The sequence below is a fragment of the Glycine soja genome, chromosome 19 (assembly GCF_004193775.1).
Source record: "Glycine soja cultivar W05 chromosome 19, ASM419377v2, whole genome shotgun sequence".
In the NCBI taxonomy this organism is placed as follows: Eukaryota; Viridiplantae; Streptophyta; class Magnoliopsida; order Fabales; family Fabaceae; genus Glycine; species Glycine soja.
Window position 1 is genome coordinate 4,230,550 of NC_041020.1, and position 19,862 is coordinate 4,250,411.

The following is a 19,862-nucleotide window of genomic DNA, read 5'->3' on the forward strand; positions in this document are numbered from 1 at the left end:
CTTTAAAATCGTTAGGATTTTTTATTTTAGTTTAGGACTTCAATATCATAATTTATTTTATATTTTATGACTTTGAAGTCGCATTATTTTTTTTTTATATTTTACATGTTTTATATATTTTACTTGTATTTTTTTTTCAATTTTTAAAAATTGTAAATAATTTTATTTATTAAATAAGTATTTTAATTTTACTTGTTATTAGTTTTAATTAATATCCTGTATATTTTTTTGGTTTTATTTAATACTTTACATATACTTTTTAATATTTTTTTATTTAATATATTTTATATATTTAAAATTTAGATAATTTTTTAATAAAAAGAGATACTTAAATTTTAAAACACTTTAATTTAAAAATTCAATACATTTAAATAAAAATTACATGTTTTTTAACGAAAAAATTAATAATAAGATGATGTCTCACAACAAATTTTTAAAATAATCAACTTCAGTCCAACAAGATGAGACGAAGCATATTTAGAAGAATTCGGTGTGAGACATCATCTCATTATTAATTTTTTTGTTAAAAAACATGTAATTTTTTATTTAAATGTCTTCGATTTTTAAATTAAAGTGTTTTAAAATTTTAGTATCTCTTTTTATTAAAATATTATCTAAATTTTAAAAATATACAAAATATATTAAATAAAAAAAATATATAAAATAATAAATAAAACTATAAAAAAATATACAAAATATTAATAAAACTAATAACAAGTAAAATTAAAAATACTTATTTAATAATTAAATAAATAAAATTATTTATCATTTTAAAAAAATTGAAAACAAAAAAATACAAGTAAAATATATGAAAAATATAAAAAAAATTTACGACTTCAAAGTCGTAAAATAATAAAAAAAAAAGAACATAACAACTTTGAAGTTGTAAATAAAAAAAATTACACTAAAAGTCACAAATAATTTTATGACTTTAATTAAAATTAAATAGTAAGGCGCAACAAGTAAGAAGCCATAATACCTGTTGACTTACCATATTTTAGAAATAATTTGAAAACCACCCATGATCCATATGAAAAAATCGAAAAATACATTAGATACAACTCCCGGTTTAAATCCTATTTGCACGAGATTAGATATTATACGTAGAGGTTTGAAATTTGAATTCCTTATCTCTCTTGTGAATATATGTAGAGGAGTGGTATCAATGATGATGGTAACATCTCTAGTGGTGCTGAAATGCAGCCTAGCTACATGGATTGGATCCAGTGATAGGGACTGCAATCTATTAATACGAATGGGAAAGTCAACCACCCATAAAGGAGTATGGTATAAATCATTGGGTCGATTTTGGTGGAAGAGGAACTCGAATATAAATCCCTCAAAGTAGGGTTTGGAAAATAAAACTCATAAAATGCATTAAATAAGTAAATACTAGTACTTTATATATCTCGTAAGCAAGCTGTCTATCACAAATATTTACCATCCATTTTTTATACCTAATTATTTCATAATTCATGGCTACCATTTTTTATAATGTAATCCACTTGAAACATCATTTTCCCCCCTTTTTTATAAAGAAAAGGGCCTAAGGGCCACTTGACACATCATCTTAAACATATATAATTAAATTATTTTTTGACTGCAAAAAAATATATTTAATTATATACTTCATTTATCTCGTAAGTAAGCTATTGAGTTGGGGTTTTTTTTTTTTTGTATTAAGTCCCTTTTTTCACAAAAAAGGAAGTTTTCTTTTTATAAGCAAAAAAAAATTGTATTATTGGGTACCAGACGTACTTGTGGTAATTACATAGTTATCATTACAAGAAGCACCATTAGTTCATTGCTTCCTTCCCAACCCTACAACAATTACCAACTAGCAAAATGACAGAAAGACAACAAGACATATCCCTTATATAGAATATTACAGATCGAGAGGTAAAATGATATATCCCTTCTCATTGAATTTTTTATTCCAATAATTAATGATAATTAATATTATAAGATAATTATATTAACTATTTATTAGTGAGTTTTATTTTATATGATCAAATTAAGTGAGTTCACAACTAAATCAGATTATATGAACGTAAATAAACAAATATCAATGTTGGTCCATTAGGGAATAATGAGAACCCCATTAGGATAATGAGAACCCTATTAGGATAATACACTGTAAAAAGACTATTATAACCAATATACCAAGTTGTCACATATCGTTTCTTTTCTCCCATATGAAGAGTTACGAAGATCCTATTGAAGAATAAAAATGTTATAGTTGAGGAAAAACATGAAGCCACCCATTACACTCTTAACCAATTATTTTTTGTCTCTACAACATCTCGGTAACAGATCCTAAGAAGAACGCATAGATCAAGAATCATTTACGGATTCAGGTATTTCTCTATCCTTAATAATCAAACATTTTGTGGATCTTAGGACCTTTGGTAATTGTTCTAGGTTAGGATCTACTTGTTCATTTTAGCTTTCGCATAAAGTATAAAGATTACCTAAGGATTATGGAAATTTTCCAACAAGTGGTATCAAACCACATTTTCATTATTTGATTGTTAGGATTCAAGTTTTTTAATTAGTTGATATCTGTTTTTTTTTTTTCTTGAATTGATCATGCTATTATTACGGTTTTGTTGTTCGAAAGTTTTTTTTTTCTCGGGAGCCAATGGCTTATATAAGGTTAGCGTTCAAATTTATAGGTTTTATTATAAAAGGGTTGCTTTTTACTATATGGATTTAGAAGGCATATATCTTTTGAATGTATTGATGTTCGTGTTTTCAAAGAAAACACCTTGTGGTATCATAAAGTAACAACATTAATTTCCTTTTCTCTTGATTTCCATTGTTATCAACGTCCATTAACAGATATTTGTAAATCAGCTTTCTTTACGGCATTAAGGAAATAGGGTAATTTTTTGTGAATTACATTATTGTCTTTTCATATTTTTTCTTTCTTTATTATATGTAAAGATTCTTTCAGGAATTAATACATAATTTATTGTTTTTAATTCTTTTGATGAATTTGTGATAGTTTTATTTACATATGTGATATTTATTTGCTGTATTTTAATTATAAATCAATATTATATTAATATAATTTAAGGATATGATATTTAATTGTTGTAATTAATGTTTTATATTTTTTTCTATCATGGTTGGGTGTAAATTTAGCAATAACATATGCTTTTCATTTATTTGCATGCCTAGTAATTTTTTTAATTAAATTGATTGACATATAGTCAAAGTAATCCATAGTATGAAAATTAATTTGATTAAAATTACATAGATATTAGTATGAAATTATTTATGCGAATTGTGTTTGGTCCTAAGGGGAAGACTCAATTTAGCCAAATAATATTGTACCTGTGACGATAAAAGTGTGACAATTATAATATGTTTTAATGTGAATAATGGTCGATCCAAAGAAAGACTATTATTTGACATAATTTATTGTCAATATTTGATCATTGCGTTAAGAGTACCAATTACAAATTAATTTTTCCAAAGACTATAAATTGATGTTATGCTAGGTATCTTGTGATGAATTTGTTCTACAAAATGTTTACACGTGTTATATATACTATATAACTTACTTGATTATATGTGAAATTTGCATAATTTTAAGACCTCTCATTTATTATATTAAATTATCTTGTATTTTTGGTTAAATTGATTGAAACAACATGTTGCCAAAGTAACCTCGGTTGATTTGATTGAATTTACATAGATGTTACATAAAATTATTCATGCGAATTATGCTCGGCCTAAAGGAAGATACAATTTGGAAAAATAATTACATGCTTGTGATGGTAAACATGTAGTGATTATACATAATATGATTTTTATGTGAATAATGAAATGTCCAAAGACAATCATTATTTGATAGGAATTATTATCAGATTGATTTTCATGTGAATAATGAAATGTTAAAAAAAACAATAATTACTTGACCGGAGTAATCATCATATAAGTTTTCCATGTGAGCAATGGAGTGTCTAAAGACAACTTTTGTTTGATAGGACTTATCACCAGTGTTTGATCAATGCGTCAAGAGTACTACTTGCAGTTAGTCTTTTTCAATCCAAAGATTATGGATTAATGGTGTGCTAGGTATCTTGTTTGGGTCTTGAAATTTACCATAAAGATTATTTGTGCATTGTATGTTTATTGTTCTCTTCTTTAATTGTTGTTGCTACTACTACGATTTAAATTACTCATATTATTTGAATCCCAAAGCTGCACGTATAAAATTTACAGTTTGAAAGGATTCAATTGGGAGTTAAGGATATTGCATAGTTTTTTTTTCTAGAGAAGAAACAATAGAATAAGATAAGAAATTTCTTTGTTGCTTTTTGTAAGATGAGAAATATAATAAAAAATGTCCCAATTACACTATTTAATGTGTGAAGAATGATAAACATTTCATTTTTGTTTGTTTTAAAGTTAATTTAATTTTGTATCGAAGGATGCTAGTTGGTTGATTTTGTTTTATTACTCACATAAGCATGTCTATACAATGCTAGCTATGGAGTCATTTGCCAAGTGATAATGAAAGATTCATTTATGTGGGCGATGAGATAAAGTTGCAATTGAAGCTATATAAACTTTTATATTGGTTTAAAAGACTCAATTTCATTTGAATTTAGTTGAGACATATATTGAGCTGTTTATTAAACCAAATTTTATTTCTAATTTGGACAAATTTAATTATTCTTGTTCAATTAGAAATAATAAAGTTAGTCTCTCTCGTGATTCAAATGTTGTAAATTATGAGTTCTTTTATGGATATTGAGTGTTTCTATTACAAACAATTTTGGGTGATACGAAACTTAAAATTAAATGAGAATTTCATCACTTTATAACATAAGTGCTTAAGTCATATCTCTTAATAGAGAATTTGGATGCTTGCATTATAGGAACTTTTGGATCCTTTATATTGGTTGGACCTTATAGTCTACATTGAATATATAAAGGGAAAATAAACAAACAAAATGAAATTCAGGTGTTGAAAGAACTAATGATGTCTTAGAACTAATACATACATATATTAGTGTTCTATTTCTTATGGATTCATGGAATGAGTAAATGTATTTTATTATGTTCATAGATGATTCCTTTTTATTTAAATTATGAGAAGTTTTGGCCTCTAGACATTTAGTCTTTCAGCTAAAGTTGAACTTCAACTACGAAATAAAATTAAGGTTGTTAAATATGACCGTGGGGAATACTATGGTAGATATGACATAAGGTGCACCGTTTGGAGTCTCCCATGTGTTTTCTTCAATAATTGTGAAATTTTTTTACAACATATAATGTTAGGCAAACCTAGTATGAACAAAGTTGAAGAATGATGAAACTAGACTTGTACGGATATGACAAGAAGTTTGATTCTTCTCTACTAAAGTCACTTTGGGGAAAGACATTAAAAAATGCAATTTATATCTTTTTAGGGTACCAATTAAAGTAGTGACTAATAATCCCTATAGGTGTGAGCCAAGGAAATCCCAACATTAGGCATATGCACATTTGGGGATCTCTAGCCAAAGCAAAGTCTTATAGGCTGCATGAAGGTAAGCTGGACTTAAAGATAATTAGTTACAATTTTTTTTGTTACATTTAAAACTCTCGCATGTATAAGTTTTACAATCTCATTTTAAAATCATGTTTGAGACGTGCAAGACTCCTTAAGGAAATTGAGTTTGGAAGGGAAGGAAAAATAAAGTGTTTGTCTTTAAAGAATAACATGTTCAAGAAACAGATATGATAATTAAATAATGATGTTACTTCTAACATTATTAAAAGACAAGACAACACTGAGATTATGTCTCAAGCACCACTAAAAGTTCAAACTTAATAGTCTCACGAAGTGTCATTAAAAAGATTCACTAGAGAAAGGAAAAAATGTAATTTGATATGATTATGTCATATTTCTTTAAGAACATGAATATGACATTAGGTTGACTAAGAAGGTCTAATTGACTTTAGTCAAGTCATGTTGTGCTCTAACTCTTAAGTAAATTTATGCCATAAATGATGTAATAAAACCGATGGTTGAACATAACATTTGAGATATCGTCAAATTGCCTGAAAGTGTGAAATCCATAAGCTGTAGATAAATATCTATAGTCGAAAGGGATTCAATGGGTAATATTGAGATATATAAAGTTTGTCTTGTCGCCAAAATTTTTACAAGAAGGAATACATTGATCACAAATAGATTTTCTCTCTGATTTCTTAAAAAGACTTTCTTAGGACTATAACGACATTGTAGATCATTTTGATAATTGTTTTGCATAGATGAATGTAAAGATTATGTTTCTAAATGGAAACATTGATGGAATAATTTATACGATGAAATCAGAAAATCTTGTTTAAGATGACCTAAAGTCTATGATATGCAAACTAAATAAATCTATTTATGCTTTTAAACAAACCTCTCGTCTATGGTATTACAAAATTCATCAAGATTACCTTTTATGGTGTTGAGGTAAATTTGGTTGATGATTGCATATACTAAAAGTTAAGTGGAAGTAAATTTATTATTTTTGTATTATATGTTGATGACATCCTACTAGCATTATACGGTTTATTGTTGCAAAATAGTTATATTGTAATTTATCACGTATGCTTAAGTTTATTTTTTATTGTTTTGAAATATTTTTTTAGTGGGAATCCTAAGGTGATATATGAATAATCTTGGTATGCAACACTAGAAAATAGTAAAACACATAATGTGGTGATTGAAGAGAACATAAAACTACATGTTTTCAAATCGAAAGTCTAGAAGTTTAGAGATCATTGAATATTCTGACTTCGATTTTTGCAGGATGTCTTAATAACAATCACTCCACATAAGGATCCACATCTAACCATGTTGGTAGAGTTAATATTTTGCTATGATACATCATACTAGAATTTATGACGGCTAAATTATTGTAATTGACTTGCTTGTTGTTGCCAACATTAAGAAATCATCGGGTGTTTATTGGGACAATATCTTAATTAACGGTCTTATTAAGGATTCAACCAAGTAATGGTTTGTTGACATAAAGTATTTGTTTGTTAAATAAAGAATTTAGAAAATACAGATTTGTATAGAACATATAGGAACTCATTCCATGCTAGCAAATTCACTTACTAAAGGTCTGACACTTAAAGTTTTTTCAAGAGCACATTGCTCATATGGGTGTAATTCATGATAGTACCTTATTTAATGAGAGTCTTGCTTATGTTCTATATCTTATGCTTTACAAACATTTTATTATTTGGATTTTCTGTAGAAATAAAGTTGGAGTTTATCATTTCATTTTGAGCTTGTCTTGTTTGCAATATTTATGTTGTGCTTGGATTGATCTTTATAAAGAATAAAGTTTGGACCAATTGGAAATAAGTATGACTGAGATCATATTGCATGTAATTTCCATGCTGCTTATCCATATTGACCTATGTCATTGAGTGCATTGATATAGTGGTCATTGGGGTCTAGTTACATTTGTTGTAGTGACGAAAGACACAACGATTTCATTATTGATACATGAGATGGACAAGGTTGTTAAGGTGGAAGTCTAAAGGTAAATTAGCGTACAAATGTGCACTTAAGGATTCTGATATAATCATTAGAATATGTAGCCCAAGTGGGAGATTATTGAAATTTTCTATTCCAATAATTAATATGGGTTAATATTTTAAGACAATTATATTAGTTATTTATCATTAGTGGATTTTATTTTATGTTATAAATTAAGTGAGGCCGTTAGACAACTAAATTAGATGATATGGACTTAAATGAATAAATATCAGTGTTGACCCATTAAGGGATAATAATGGGAACCTTATTAGGCTAACATGCTATCATAAGATTATGGTCTTCAATATACCGAGCCGTCATACATAATTTCTCTTTTCCTCATCTGAAGAGTTACAAAGATCCTATTAAAGAATGAAGAGGTTCCGCTTTAGAAAAAATCATGAAGTCACCGGTTACGCTATCAGCTGATTATTCGTTGTCTCTACAACATTCCACAATAGATCCTAAAAGGAACACATAGATCAAAAATCACTTATGGATTCATGTATTTCTCTATCCTTAGTAATAAAATATGTTATAAATCTTAGGATCTTTGGTAATTATTTTAGATTAGCACCTACTTGTTTCTTTTAGCTTTCACATAAAGGCTGTATGAGGATTAAGGAAAATTTCCAACACCTTCTTGTACACTATCTATATCTAGTGCAATTCTAATATGTTTGATCTTCCAAAAAACGCGAAACTGCCCTACCAAAAAGGTTAGCAAATGCATCATATATACATTCACAATCTTAAGCATTATAAGCATGCATGTAGCCGGGTTAGTGTACCACTCAAAAGAAACAAAAAGAAGTTGAAAACACTACTTTAATTAAACTTTCGATATATGCAGTTTCATATTAAATAATAATGATATTTTATTTTGAAATTTAATTTAAACATAAAAGATACACGTCATACATAAAAAACATGCTAATTAAGAAAGTTTAGAATACGCCATCCAAGACGAATATGATAGTTGCATCATTGATTTACTATATAATAATTGAGAACCCAAAACGAATAGACAAGACAACAAGCTTATTTAATTATTATACTCCACAACTTACTATCTTTTATTCAAAAGCGAATCAATTTTGTTTTTGACATGCACATGTAAATTACATATACAACTTTATATTTAATTACAAATGAATTTTATTTTATCAGAAACAAATAAAAAATTCACTTACTTACTGGGATTAAAAAAAGTATTGAAGACCAAAAACAAAATTCTTAATTTATTAGGAACTCAACACAACACAAAAATTTATTACGAAACAAATACAAAAATCATATATTCATTCAGAACAAAAACATCCGTTATAAAATAATCTTTTATCCATCTTTGTTTTGGGCATACATAAACTAGTTAATCTACATTTTTTGTTCTTCTCTCTTAATGTAGTTGTACATTATTAATTATACCAGCATGGACAATGGTTGATGAACCACAATCTTATATTGTCAAAGCCAACACGTATATATAAATGCATCCAACCACCATCATAGTGCACGAAGTGCTGTATGTTTACCAGAATGTCGTATAGTTTATGTCCAGATTATTTAATGAAAATCCAAAACAGCACTTCAATTAAATCGTCGGTGTTGGAAGTAAACCTAGTTCGGCGATAGGTATGAAAAGTTGGAAAGTGGAAACCTTTCACACTCTCGTTAGTCAAGTACAACAATTATTATTTTTTAATTGCTTTCGTTTCCAAATAATTAATGCAGCATAACATAACCATTAACCGCTTTCCCTTTTGGCAGCACTTGAGAATTGAGAACTCCACGAGATCCTTTCTTTTCCTCAGCCAAAACACAAAACCAAAACAGAAACCTTTTGATATAAATTATACTTCTTATTGTGGTTCTCTTCCCTTTCTGTTATTCACTTCCTTTTAGACACCACACTAATCCAGATTAGACATTGTACAAATGGGTTCTCTGTTGTTCTTGCTTTTGGTTATTGTTCTTCCATTGTGTTATTGTGTTGATGCTGCTTGCTCTAATGGAAACTGCAAGGTTTGTAATTTGTATAACCTACCCACCATCTCTGCTTTGAATCATGCCTTTAACTTTTCAGTTTCTTTAACTTTGTATCATATTGTTTTCTAATCTTTGATCAGGTAAATGATGAGTGCTCGTCTAATGGTGATTGTGGAGCCGGTCTCTATTGCTTCTCATGCCCACTTGGATATTTAGGCTCTAGGTGTGTGAGATCTTCCATCACAGATCAATTCAAGCTCACAGTAAGATGCCCATTTTCTCTTTAGTCTTTGTGTATTTTCACAAGAAATTGTCACAGCACACGCATAGATGATAACATACCCAACTCCTTAGCTCAGTTTGGGGTGGTTGCAAGTTTTTGTTTGGAGCGTTTGAGAGTTTTCAGTTTTTGGTTTTCAAATGCAATTTACAAATCTCAAAGTTTTTTAACATACCATTATCAAGTGACAAAATTTAGAGTGGTTGGACACTTGGGGTTGTTCAGATTTTGGTGGGGTAGGCCTGAAACTACTTCCATCATTTTACATTATCTGAATATTGACTGCTTCTTGGGGGAAAATCATGAAATACTTTCAGGGCCTTGTATTTTTTTTTTTTTTTTTAAATTTTGGATACCAAAATCATGAAATATTTTTTTATGCACAATCTATTTTTAGAGAGAGAAAATGAAAAAAAAAGGAAATTTAGGGATGTTTCCTGTTAATCTGTTGTTAATTGGTAGTTTTTTATGACTAGAATAACTCTCTACCATTCAACAAATATGCATTTTTGACAACGCACAATGCGTTTGCCATTGATGGAGAGCCATCACACACAGGAGTGCCTCGAGCTACCATCACTAACCAAGCAGACAGTGTAACAGAGCAGCTCAAAGTATGCCATTCATTATTACTAAGCATAGCTTCTGCTAATTTTTCTGATGTTCTGTTTCTTATAACTTACATGGGATGTTTAAGGTCACTATTTTCTTCCATCAATGTTACATTTGTAGAATGGAGTTAGGGCACTAATGCTAGATACATATGATTTTCGTGGAGACGTGTGGTTATGTCATTCATTTCAAGGCCAGTGCTATGACTTCACAGCTTTTGTATGTAAAAATCATCTTCCTAGTTTATTTTGTTTCTTTTTGGCCCACACTTTCTTAACCTGTTTCTTTACAAACAATAATGACCAACGAGTACCTCTACACAAAGACCCTAACTTTGTAATCAACAAGTAGGAACCCGCTATAGATACACTGAAGGAAATTGAAGCTTTTCTATCAGCCAACCCAGCAGAAATTGTCACACTCATATTGGAAGATTATGTTAAAACACCAAAAGGATTGACGAAAGTCTTCGCCAAAGCTGGTTTGATGAAGTTTTGGTTTCCTGTGACTCGAATGCCAAAAAGAGGAGGAGATTGGCCTCTAGTGAGTGATATGATTGCTAAAAATCAAAGATTACTAGTGTTCACTTCGGTCAGGTCTAAGGAACAAAGTGAAGGCATTGCATACCAGTGGAATTACATGGTTGAAAATCAGTGTAAGGAAACACCAAACATTAAAACTCTTCTATTCTTTATTATGTAATACTCATTGGTTAAATTAAAAGAGAAGCACACTAGAGAAGGTAGAGTGTGAATTACGGTATGCATTTATTCTTTCTTCATTTACTACGTTAATTTTCATTCTGGTGATCTTAAATTCTGCAGATGGGGATGGAGGAAGGAAAGCAGGAAGTTGTCCACACAGAGCAGAATCTTCTCCTCTTGATGACAAGAGCAAGTCCTTAGTGTTGGTAAACTATTTCCGCTCTACGCCATTTAAGCCTATTGCATGTGAAGATAACTCTGGAGGACTCATTGACATGCTACAAACCTGTCATGGTGCTGCTGCCAACAGGTGGGCTAATTATCTTGCTGTTGATTATTACAAGGTAAGACTTTGAGCTTGTTTTCTTTTCTTTTTCCTTCTGACTTTTGTTGCTAAAGCATAAAGATTGGACTCATTCATTCTAAACTTATAATTTGGGGATCATTGCGCAGAGGAGTGAAGGAGGAGGTTCGTTTCAAGCCGTGGACACTCTGAATGGGAAGCTCTTGTGTGGTTGTAATGATGTGCATGCGTGTGTGGTAAAGAATTTTTCACTCTTTCTTTCTGTAAAGACAAAGTTATAGTATATAACTGGCCAGTAATTAAATTTTAATTTTTTCCATTTTCAGCCTGGATCTACTTCACAAGCTTGCTCAGCATAGAAAGCATAGCAACGAGCTTCTTGAAATGTTTCATCCCACGCTTCCTGGTTCTGAATACCATATTTTATGCAGCCACAGGGTTACCAAATGTATTTGATTGACAACTATGAATGCGTTGGTTATAGTTAATAGAACATGTTTAAATTTGTAAGCGAAAATCATAGGAAACCTTCGGTGTTTCAATATGAAGATGCTTCTTTTGGGCAGATTACAACCAAATTAGGTGCTATGTGACTCCCTATAAATTTGTTTAGCAATTTAGAACGAAGCTGCTTTTGTTAGCAGTTCCAAAATTTGTATTTGTGGTCATTACATGGAAAAACTGTTGAGTCGTGTTTTGCATGAAAGCTTTAATACGCTTTTCAAAAAAACAAAAGTAGCAATGTAGCATATAAGCTGATATAAAAAATGTTGAAATTTATGACTTACGAAGTTGTTTTTTAAAAACTGTCTACGACTGCGATTTCAACTGTAACGCCAGTGTTTTTAGTGTTTGCATAACTTTATCACAATCTTGTCACATTTGTTTGTAATTTTCTGCAATATCAATCATGAAAATGAAAACTGCAAGTAACGTGGTACTTGTATACATGCACAGGAGATAAAAGCAACTTGATTTGTACACATTATAATATTATGATTATGAAAATTGACACAAACTGTGAGCTTCTAGCTATTAGTTGGTCTTCAAAACCTTGATTTGTATACATTATAATCATTATGATTATGTATTTCCAGAGCGTTGGATTAATTTGATTCACTCTAGGCGGCTTTGAGTCCATAACCTAGCTTGAAGAAAGTAGTCCAAGACTGCAGCAACCCATCACTGGGTAGTGACGGTATTGTTGTGCAGCTCCGTACTCTTGCAGGTGCAGCGCAAACTCCAGCATTGAAACAACATCGTTCATCGATGGCCTCTGCATTCCCATCCTCTCACAAAAAACTCACCCTAATCTTGGACTTGCACGTAGGCCCAAGCCCAGTTCTGGAAAGCCCAAAGTCAGAAAGCTTGGCCTTGATGGCCACGCTAGTGGAATTGCTGTTGATATAGCCCTTGTACACATGGTCGAATCCCCCAATGTCGACGATGAAGGCCTAATCAAAGTTTCTGGTGGTGGCTTTGATCTTGATGAGGAGAAGCAACGACAGTGGTTGGATGGCTAGGTGGAATTCTGCGTAGTTCCTGAATGGTCATGGAGAACAAGAGTAGATGATTACACCTGGAAGTAGCCCACATGTAACCAAAAATGGAGATCAACACTATGCCAGATACCACCCCAGTGACGACACTAAGTATCATCTTTCTGCTTTCACTGTTGTTCTTTCCCTTTGGTATGTGTTTGTAGCTTTGGCTCTGTGCATTCGCAATAGGTTTCCCTAGATTAGGTTGCTGTATTTTGAAGATCTTGAGGCCGTTCAAGAAGGGTTGTTGTATCTCGTATCATTAGCACTTTCAAAAGGGATTATTTGGAGATGAGAGATTAACCTTTTGCTAAGCATCATTCTTGGGAAGTAAAACAATGTAGTCTTTGTACACAGCGAGACCTTTCTGCTTCTGACTCCATATCATAACATCAGCTTGGTGATCCTCAACCAACTTGTTTCCTATGTAAATGAAGAACATCATCTCACCCATGTCATTTATATTTGGGTCATGTTCACAAAAGTGGAGCCTGACCGTGTAGTAGAAGCTAGAGTCAATCTACTTAAGACTTATGTTCAGAGAGGTGTTTGAGCCCATGTCACGCATTGTTCTGTACAGTTCCTTGGGTGCCACGTAATCTGGATTCAGGATTATGTACATCTTACCATCCATGTCACCCATTAGAATACCCCATAGATTTTGTGTCATTAAATGATCTTCATTGTGACTAGCCCAGGACCTGAACAAACCAGTGTCGTTTCTTGGCGAGATTTTTTGCCCTCCTACATTGATTCTATACTTTGTCTCCAGGGCAGAGCCAGCGTAGATCAAAGACGTGTAATGTAGATTGGTTGGAATGAAAAGTATCTCAATTCCATTGATGAAAGCATAGGAGTTTGGTTGAGACGGGATATGATGAAGCTGAGGTCCAGCCTCTCACTAATGATTGCCACATATTCTCTGAAAATGGTTTCTATGTTTTCTGCATCAGCGGTTAGAGAGGCATTGAAACAGTAGATGAGTGTAATTTCATTGAATTGAACCATGAAGGATGTGTTGATACGGGGAAAGGATGGGTCGTAAGAAGTAGGGTGGAAGAACATGCAAAGAAACTTGGGACCAGTAGTGACGAGGAAGGAGTAGTTGAGCTGGGAACGGGACAAGCATTTTAGTTCCTTGGACCGGTTAGTCCTTCATACTCATGCCCAAAATAATCTCCTATTGCATTGTGTCACTAACATTTTAGTCTTTTTCAAAGGGGCTAATAATAAATGAATTTTTTTTATTAATGAACAAACACAAAATTTGTTAATTTATCAAGAATTAAAAAAAAGTGTCAATGACCAAAAGCAAAACTTTTGTTTAATCAGGGAGCAAAATGGAATTTTTTTAAGCTTAAATATGTTTTTGGTCCCTAATATATGCCCGTTTTTGGCATCTGGTCCCTAATAATTTTTTCCTTCAAATCAAGTCCCTAATATTTTTAAAGTTTTGTCTAAGGTCTCTGTCGTTAGTCGGGATCCATTATCTGCTTGCGTGATCATTAACCGAACATGTAGGCATGTGACGTGTGGTGTCACATGTACTCGTTGCCTGAGTGGAATTACATGTAGGAAAAAGTTTTTTTTTTAATTAAAAATGACACCGTTTCTGCAAGCTACTTCTTCCTCTTTTCTACAACTTCTCCACGCCCCACTACCACCATTGAACAACGACCTACACCACTAAACCTCGAATTGTGACACCAGCACATCACCACGGCGTGAACACAGTGCACGAACACCACCATCGTGCCCTCGTTCACGTGCGTGAACACGGTGTTGCAACTCGCAACCACCATCTCCATCCTTCTTCAGATCTGGTTCACCATCACCACACCATTGCCTCCTTCGTCCCTAGAGATCACCATAGCCTCCAACATCACAATGCCCACCCAGATCAATCCCACCACCAAATCATCTAGTTTTCACTCATTCTCCGTGTTCGCGAAAAAAGTCATAACCCACCTCTGCAACTCAAGAACACACCTTCACCCGAGTCACATCCCCAAGTTTGCTCGCTCTGACTCAGATCCCATTCTCAGGAAGCAGAGATCCATCATAGAGAACCACTCTTCTACTGCCAACAAGTGCCCTTCCCTCGGCTTCTCCTGACATAACTTTGATGCCGCCAGAGATCGAAGTGGATGGAAGGATATATGGGGATGATGAAGAGATTTTTGCCAACAAAACCTCTCGTAGTGGAAGACGACATCGTATTGGTGGTGGTGGAATGACGAAACGGAAGATTGAAGAAATTCCAGACCTTAGGTTCGGAGTGAGGCTTGGGGTCAGCTACGAACATGATCTCTCTCTCTCTCTCTCTCCTGTTTGGGAAACAACAACGTCTTTTGGTGTTTCTTTTTTATTTTATTTGTGAAAGTGGTGTTGCAGACACGGATATGATGGGGGATTATGAACTGCAATGGAGAAAAGAGTTTCAAGTCCACGCGTTTTTGGTTCTTCCTACGTGTAATCCCAATCAGCCAATGAGTACATGTGGTAGCACATGTCGCATGCCAATGTGTTTGGTTAACAACCACGTAAGTAAATAACGGATTCCGACTAACGGTAGAGACCTCAAACAAAACTTTTAAAATATTAGGGACCTGATTCGAAGGAAAAATTTATTAGGGACCAAATGCCAAAAACAGGTGACCAAAAACATATTTAAGCCTTTTTTTATTAGGGAACAAACAAAAAATTTGGGTATTTATTAGGAATCACAAACATATTTTAATTTGGTTATCTAGTTGCAACCACATCTGTCTAAGATAAAATGTAACTTTGACGAGGCTTCAAAAGGTAATCTAGGCCTTGCTTCTAATGGAGGCATATTTCAAAACTCAAATGGAGGTTTTTATTGTGGATTCGTAGTTCCTCTTGGCATTTCCTCCTCTTTGCTGGCCGAGCTTCTTGCAGCTGTTACTGCCATTGAGTTTGCACATGCTAAAGGGTGGAGGAACCTCTGGCTGTAATATGACTCATCTGCTATCCTTGAAGCCTTTGAATGTTCAGAAGTCGTTCCTTGTTGGAATTTCTTAAACAGGTGAAATAATTGTGTTCATCTAACGACTAACATGAATTTTAGAATCTCACATTTATGAAGAAGGTAACTCTAGTGCAGACAAGCTTGCTAACTTTGGTGTGTTTTACCCCTCTTTTTGTTGGAGGAATTTGCCTCCCCCTTTCATTTTGAATGATGTTGATAGAGATAGCTCCAAATTTCCTTTTTACAGGTTTAAATGATTGTGGTTTCATCCGCCTTCCATGGATTCGGTTTGGCTCCCCATGGTTTTGTGTCTTGTTTTCTTTGATATATCTCATGATTGGGGTTTTTTTTAGTTGTTTAGGGGTATTAGTGCCAACCTAGTTGGGATAGTTCCACTTCCTAGCTATTGCTTCTCATATTTATTAAAAAAAATACAACTTAAGTTATTATACCATCAAAGGAAAAATATAATTATAAGAAGAAATCTTGGACTCTTATATAAGTGTGTGTGCACGCGCTACGACTGACTAATGAGAGACCAGGAAAAATTTGGTTTTTCAACATAAAGCTAGAAACACTTTTTCCCAAATGGGCAATGAAAACAAAACTAGCTTTCGACATGTGTATCAATGTATGTATGTTTGAACACAGCTAGGAAAATGATACAAAGCTTTAATTCTATTTTTGGCATTAGCACCATTTTCTTAGCCAACCTTGTTTTCTTAACAAATTAGAGTAGGTCGAGTGGTAGGAGAAGGATGGAACTTATGAGCCTGAGATGACTACTATTGATTGTGGTCAAAGTGATTTGTTCCACGATGAGCAAAGTTTGCAATGATAGGAGCAGATACAATATTCAGTTCATCATGATGAATATAGATCTCAAAATCGACAAGTTTGTCAAACAACTTGTCAAACTGGAGAGGTGAGTCCCTAGTATAAATAAAGGTGCTGAATTCATGAATGGTTGGTAGGAATTGAGGGAGAAAAAGAAAAATAATAATGCTGATTGTTCGTGTATTCTTGGAGATTTTAATAGTGTAAGGGTACCTAGTAAGAGGGTGGGCATTGGGGGTGAGGATGGTGGAGGTGAAAGGGAGGAATTCAATAATTTCATTCAAGAGATGGGAGTGGAAGATATTCCAATCACTACTAAAAAATGCTCTTTTATGATGCATATTCTAAAACGGTTAATGTCACATGGTGGCAATTTTGTAATTAAGGAAAATGATTTTTTTTTATGGCACACATTCTAAGATGGTTTTACGGAATCGTTTTAGAATGTACGATGGTGTAATTAGAAGGAACAAAAACGACGATCGTTTTATGTGTAAAAGCGTCGTTGTTTTTTTTCCTGTAATCACATAATTGCCACTGTGTGTCATTTGAAATCCCTAGCCTCCTTTGAAATTCCTTTCATTTTTCCCTCCACTCTCTCGCACTTCCTCTCTGACTCTTCAATTTAGCCACTAGCTCACTTCCATGGCTTGAGGTTAGTACAACACACTGTGTGGTTTCATACGCATGATTGTACTTTAGCATAGAAGAAGACCTTTCACCACTGTTATTCAACATTCGAAGACATAAACTCACGCACTAATCACTACTACACAAATCACACATACATAGTTGCAAGAGAAAGAGAGCGAGATTCTGATGGCGACTCTGGATTTCGACGTGCCTATGGTTCCCGCCGGTGAGCCCTCGAGTAGCGCCGATCCTTCTTCCAAGAAGCCCAAGCACTTCAAGATCAAGAAGTGAAACGCCGTCGCTCTCTGGGGTTGGGGTATTTACTTTTTTCTCCCTCCTTAAACCCTAATTTTTCCGATTCTTTTTTTTTTTAAATTCACTTTTTCATTGTTTTTTTTGCAGACATCATTGTCGATAACTGTGCTATCTACCGGAACCACATCATGGATCTCTGTAAGAAATTTTACTTTTTCCAATTGAAAATAGTTCTTTGATTTGAAGCGTTTCGTTCTGCTTCTTGAAAATTCTAGTTCACTTATTTTAGGCATCGAGTGCCAAGCCAACCAGGCTAGCGCCACTAGCGAGAAATGCATTGTGGCATGGGGTATGATCCAAGCCTCTCTTGTTTCTAATTCGATTTTATGTAAAATAGCTTTTAGAATCCTTTATGCTTATCTGTCTTCTTATTAGGGTTGAAGAAGATAAATATAAGGTGTTGGAATATTATAATTTTAATTTAAATATATATAGAATTTATAGTTAAAATATTTTTTTAGTTAGAGTGCTTCAGTCTCAGTTGCAAGGTAATGTGTTTGGAGTTGTTGTTCGTAATTAGAGGTTAACTTGTTAGTTCAATGCTCAAAGTGTGTTAATCATGAATATTTTGTAAATTAACTATACTTCCCTTACATGCTTTATTATTTGATTCAAAACCATTGTTTGAACACATTAAGTTATAATCTTAAAGGAACACAACTTTTTTATCCTCCGATTCTTCCTGGTGCTGTTTATGTATCTTATGTTGTGTAAGGTTGTTATTGGGCTATGGTGGCTGCTATTTTCTCCTTGATCTTGTTGAGTGAGGAAAATGGTGTGATTCATTCTTAAGGTTAGGTTTGGATGTAGTTGCTGGTCTGAGTTAATCTTTTAATATTTCTTTGTTTAATATTATCTAGGACACTGATTTTTCCTCCTTTGTTGTATTTTCCCCTTTTTTATATCTTTTTTCATTTCTTCAACTAAATCAAATTCAATATCTTATGCATACTGTAGCACTACACTCTACACTTAGTGTTTTCTTTCTATTTGGCTCCTTAACCTTGTGGCCACTGCCTCTGCTTCACTCACATTGATGTGGCTTTTCAGGTTACACTACTAAAAAAAGGCTTTTTACGACACCTAATTTACGACGGTTGTACAAGGAACCACTTTAGAAAGTGGTGCAGTGGTATTTTTGTAATTATTGTATAACAAATCGCATTTTACTACGCACATTCTAAGGCGGTTATTGAAAACCACCTTAGAATGTTATGCGTTATAAAATTTATGCCACTTTTTAGTAAAAAACCGTCGTAATTGTAAAATTGTAAAATAAAAAAAGCAAAACCGCGCACTGTTGCTTACCTAGCGCCACACTCCAGTCCTCCCCTCCAAACCCTCCCCGCCACACACAAAACCTAAAGCGTAGATTACTCACTCGGCAAAAGAGAAGCGTGGATGGTTAATTTGGACGGTGGGTGCTTCATCGATGGTAGTGACCTGTGCGTATTGTGTCATACCATGGATCCTCCAAGGAAGAAGAAAAAAGGACGATACGACATTGCAGAGGAGGCTCGTAACAAGGAACACCCGGTTCCAATAGGCCACGATGTCGCTGTCTTGGATCTGAAAACGCCATAAGATCTGGAACGCATGCTCCTCCTTCTGACTCACCTGGAATGCGAACTGCACGTTCACGGACTACGCCAGCTCGGCGAGTCTCAGCCCGATCTCACAGAGATTGTCGCAGTTTTCCATCGAGGAAGTCCCACGCCGGTGAGCCTCAGCAGTGGCGGTTTGTCGGGACGGAGTGCCAGTGCCTGTATCAGCACTGGCCACTAGAGCCCTTGCACGAGGTTGAAGTCGATGACATGGACGCAATCGTAGCCGTTGAAGGCCTCTAAGATTGTTTGGTTCACGGTGAAGTGTGCGAACTTCAAGTAAGGACACGCTTCGTGGTAGTTGTGGTAGAGAATGTCGTTCTCGTAGGTGGATGATGACGTTGGAAGCGTGTTCGAGATGCGGCGGCATAAGGCATCGAACCACTAGCGAGTTCTTCTTCTTCGCAAAATTCATATGCGAACAAGGGTTTGATCTCTCTTTCTCTCTCTCTCTCTCTCTTTCTTACTTGTTTATTTAATTTTGTGTAATTTTACGAGGTTGAATTTG

General features: G+C 33.5%; 1 protein-coding gene across 1 annotated transcript; it reads left to right on the plus strand.

Moving 5' to 3' along the window:
* The first annotated feature begins 9,185 nt into the window (after positions 1-9,185).
* Positions 9,186-12,162, plus strand: LOC114398304 (PI-PLC X domain-containing protein At5g67130-like). Its single transcript, XM_028360487.1, has 8 exons — positions 9,186-9,568; positions 9,673-9,795; positions 10,289-10,426; positions 10,545-10,643; positions 10,776-11,079; positions 11,249-11,472; positions 11,582-11,668; positions 11,759-12,162. Exons 1-8 carry the CDS (start codon positions 9,482-9,484, stop codon positions 11,789-11,791), a joined length of 1,095 nt encoding a protein of 364 aa, XP_028216288.1. The 5' UTR covers positions 9,186-9,481; the 3' UTR covers positions 11,792-12,162.
* Positions 12,163-19,862: the final 7,700 nt, after the last annotated feature.

What these genes read in the sequence shown, in the direction of transcription:
- LOC114398304 (XM_028360487.1), top strand. Translation starts at nt 9,482, where the DNA reads ATGGGTTCTCTGTTGTTCTTGCTTTTGGTTATTGTTCTTCCATTGTGT. An exon ending in GTGTAACAGAGCAGCTCAAA is followed by an intron (nt 10,427 to 10,544) that starts GTATGCCATTCA and finishes TTACATTTGTAG; the next exon opens with AATGGAGTTAGGGCACTAAT. An exon ending in GCTATGACTTCACAGCTTTT is followed by an intron (nt 10,644 to 10,775) that starts GTATGTAAAAAT and finishes ATCAACAAGTAG; the next exon opens with GAACCCGCTATAGATACACT.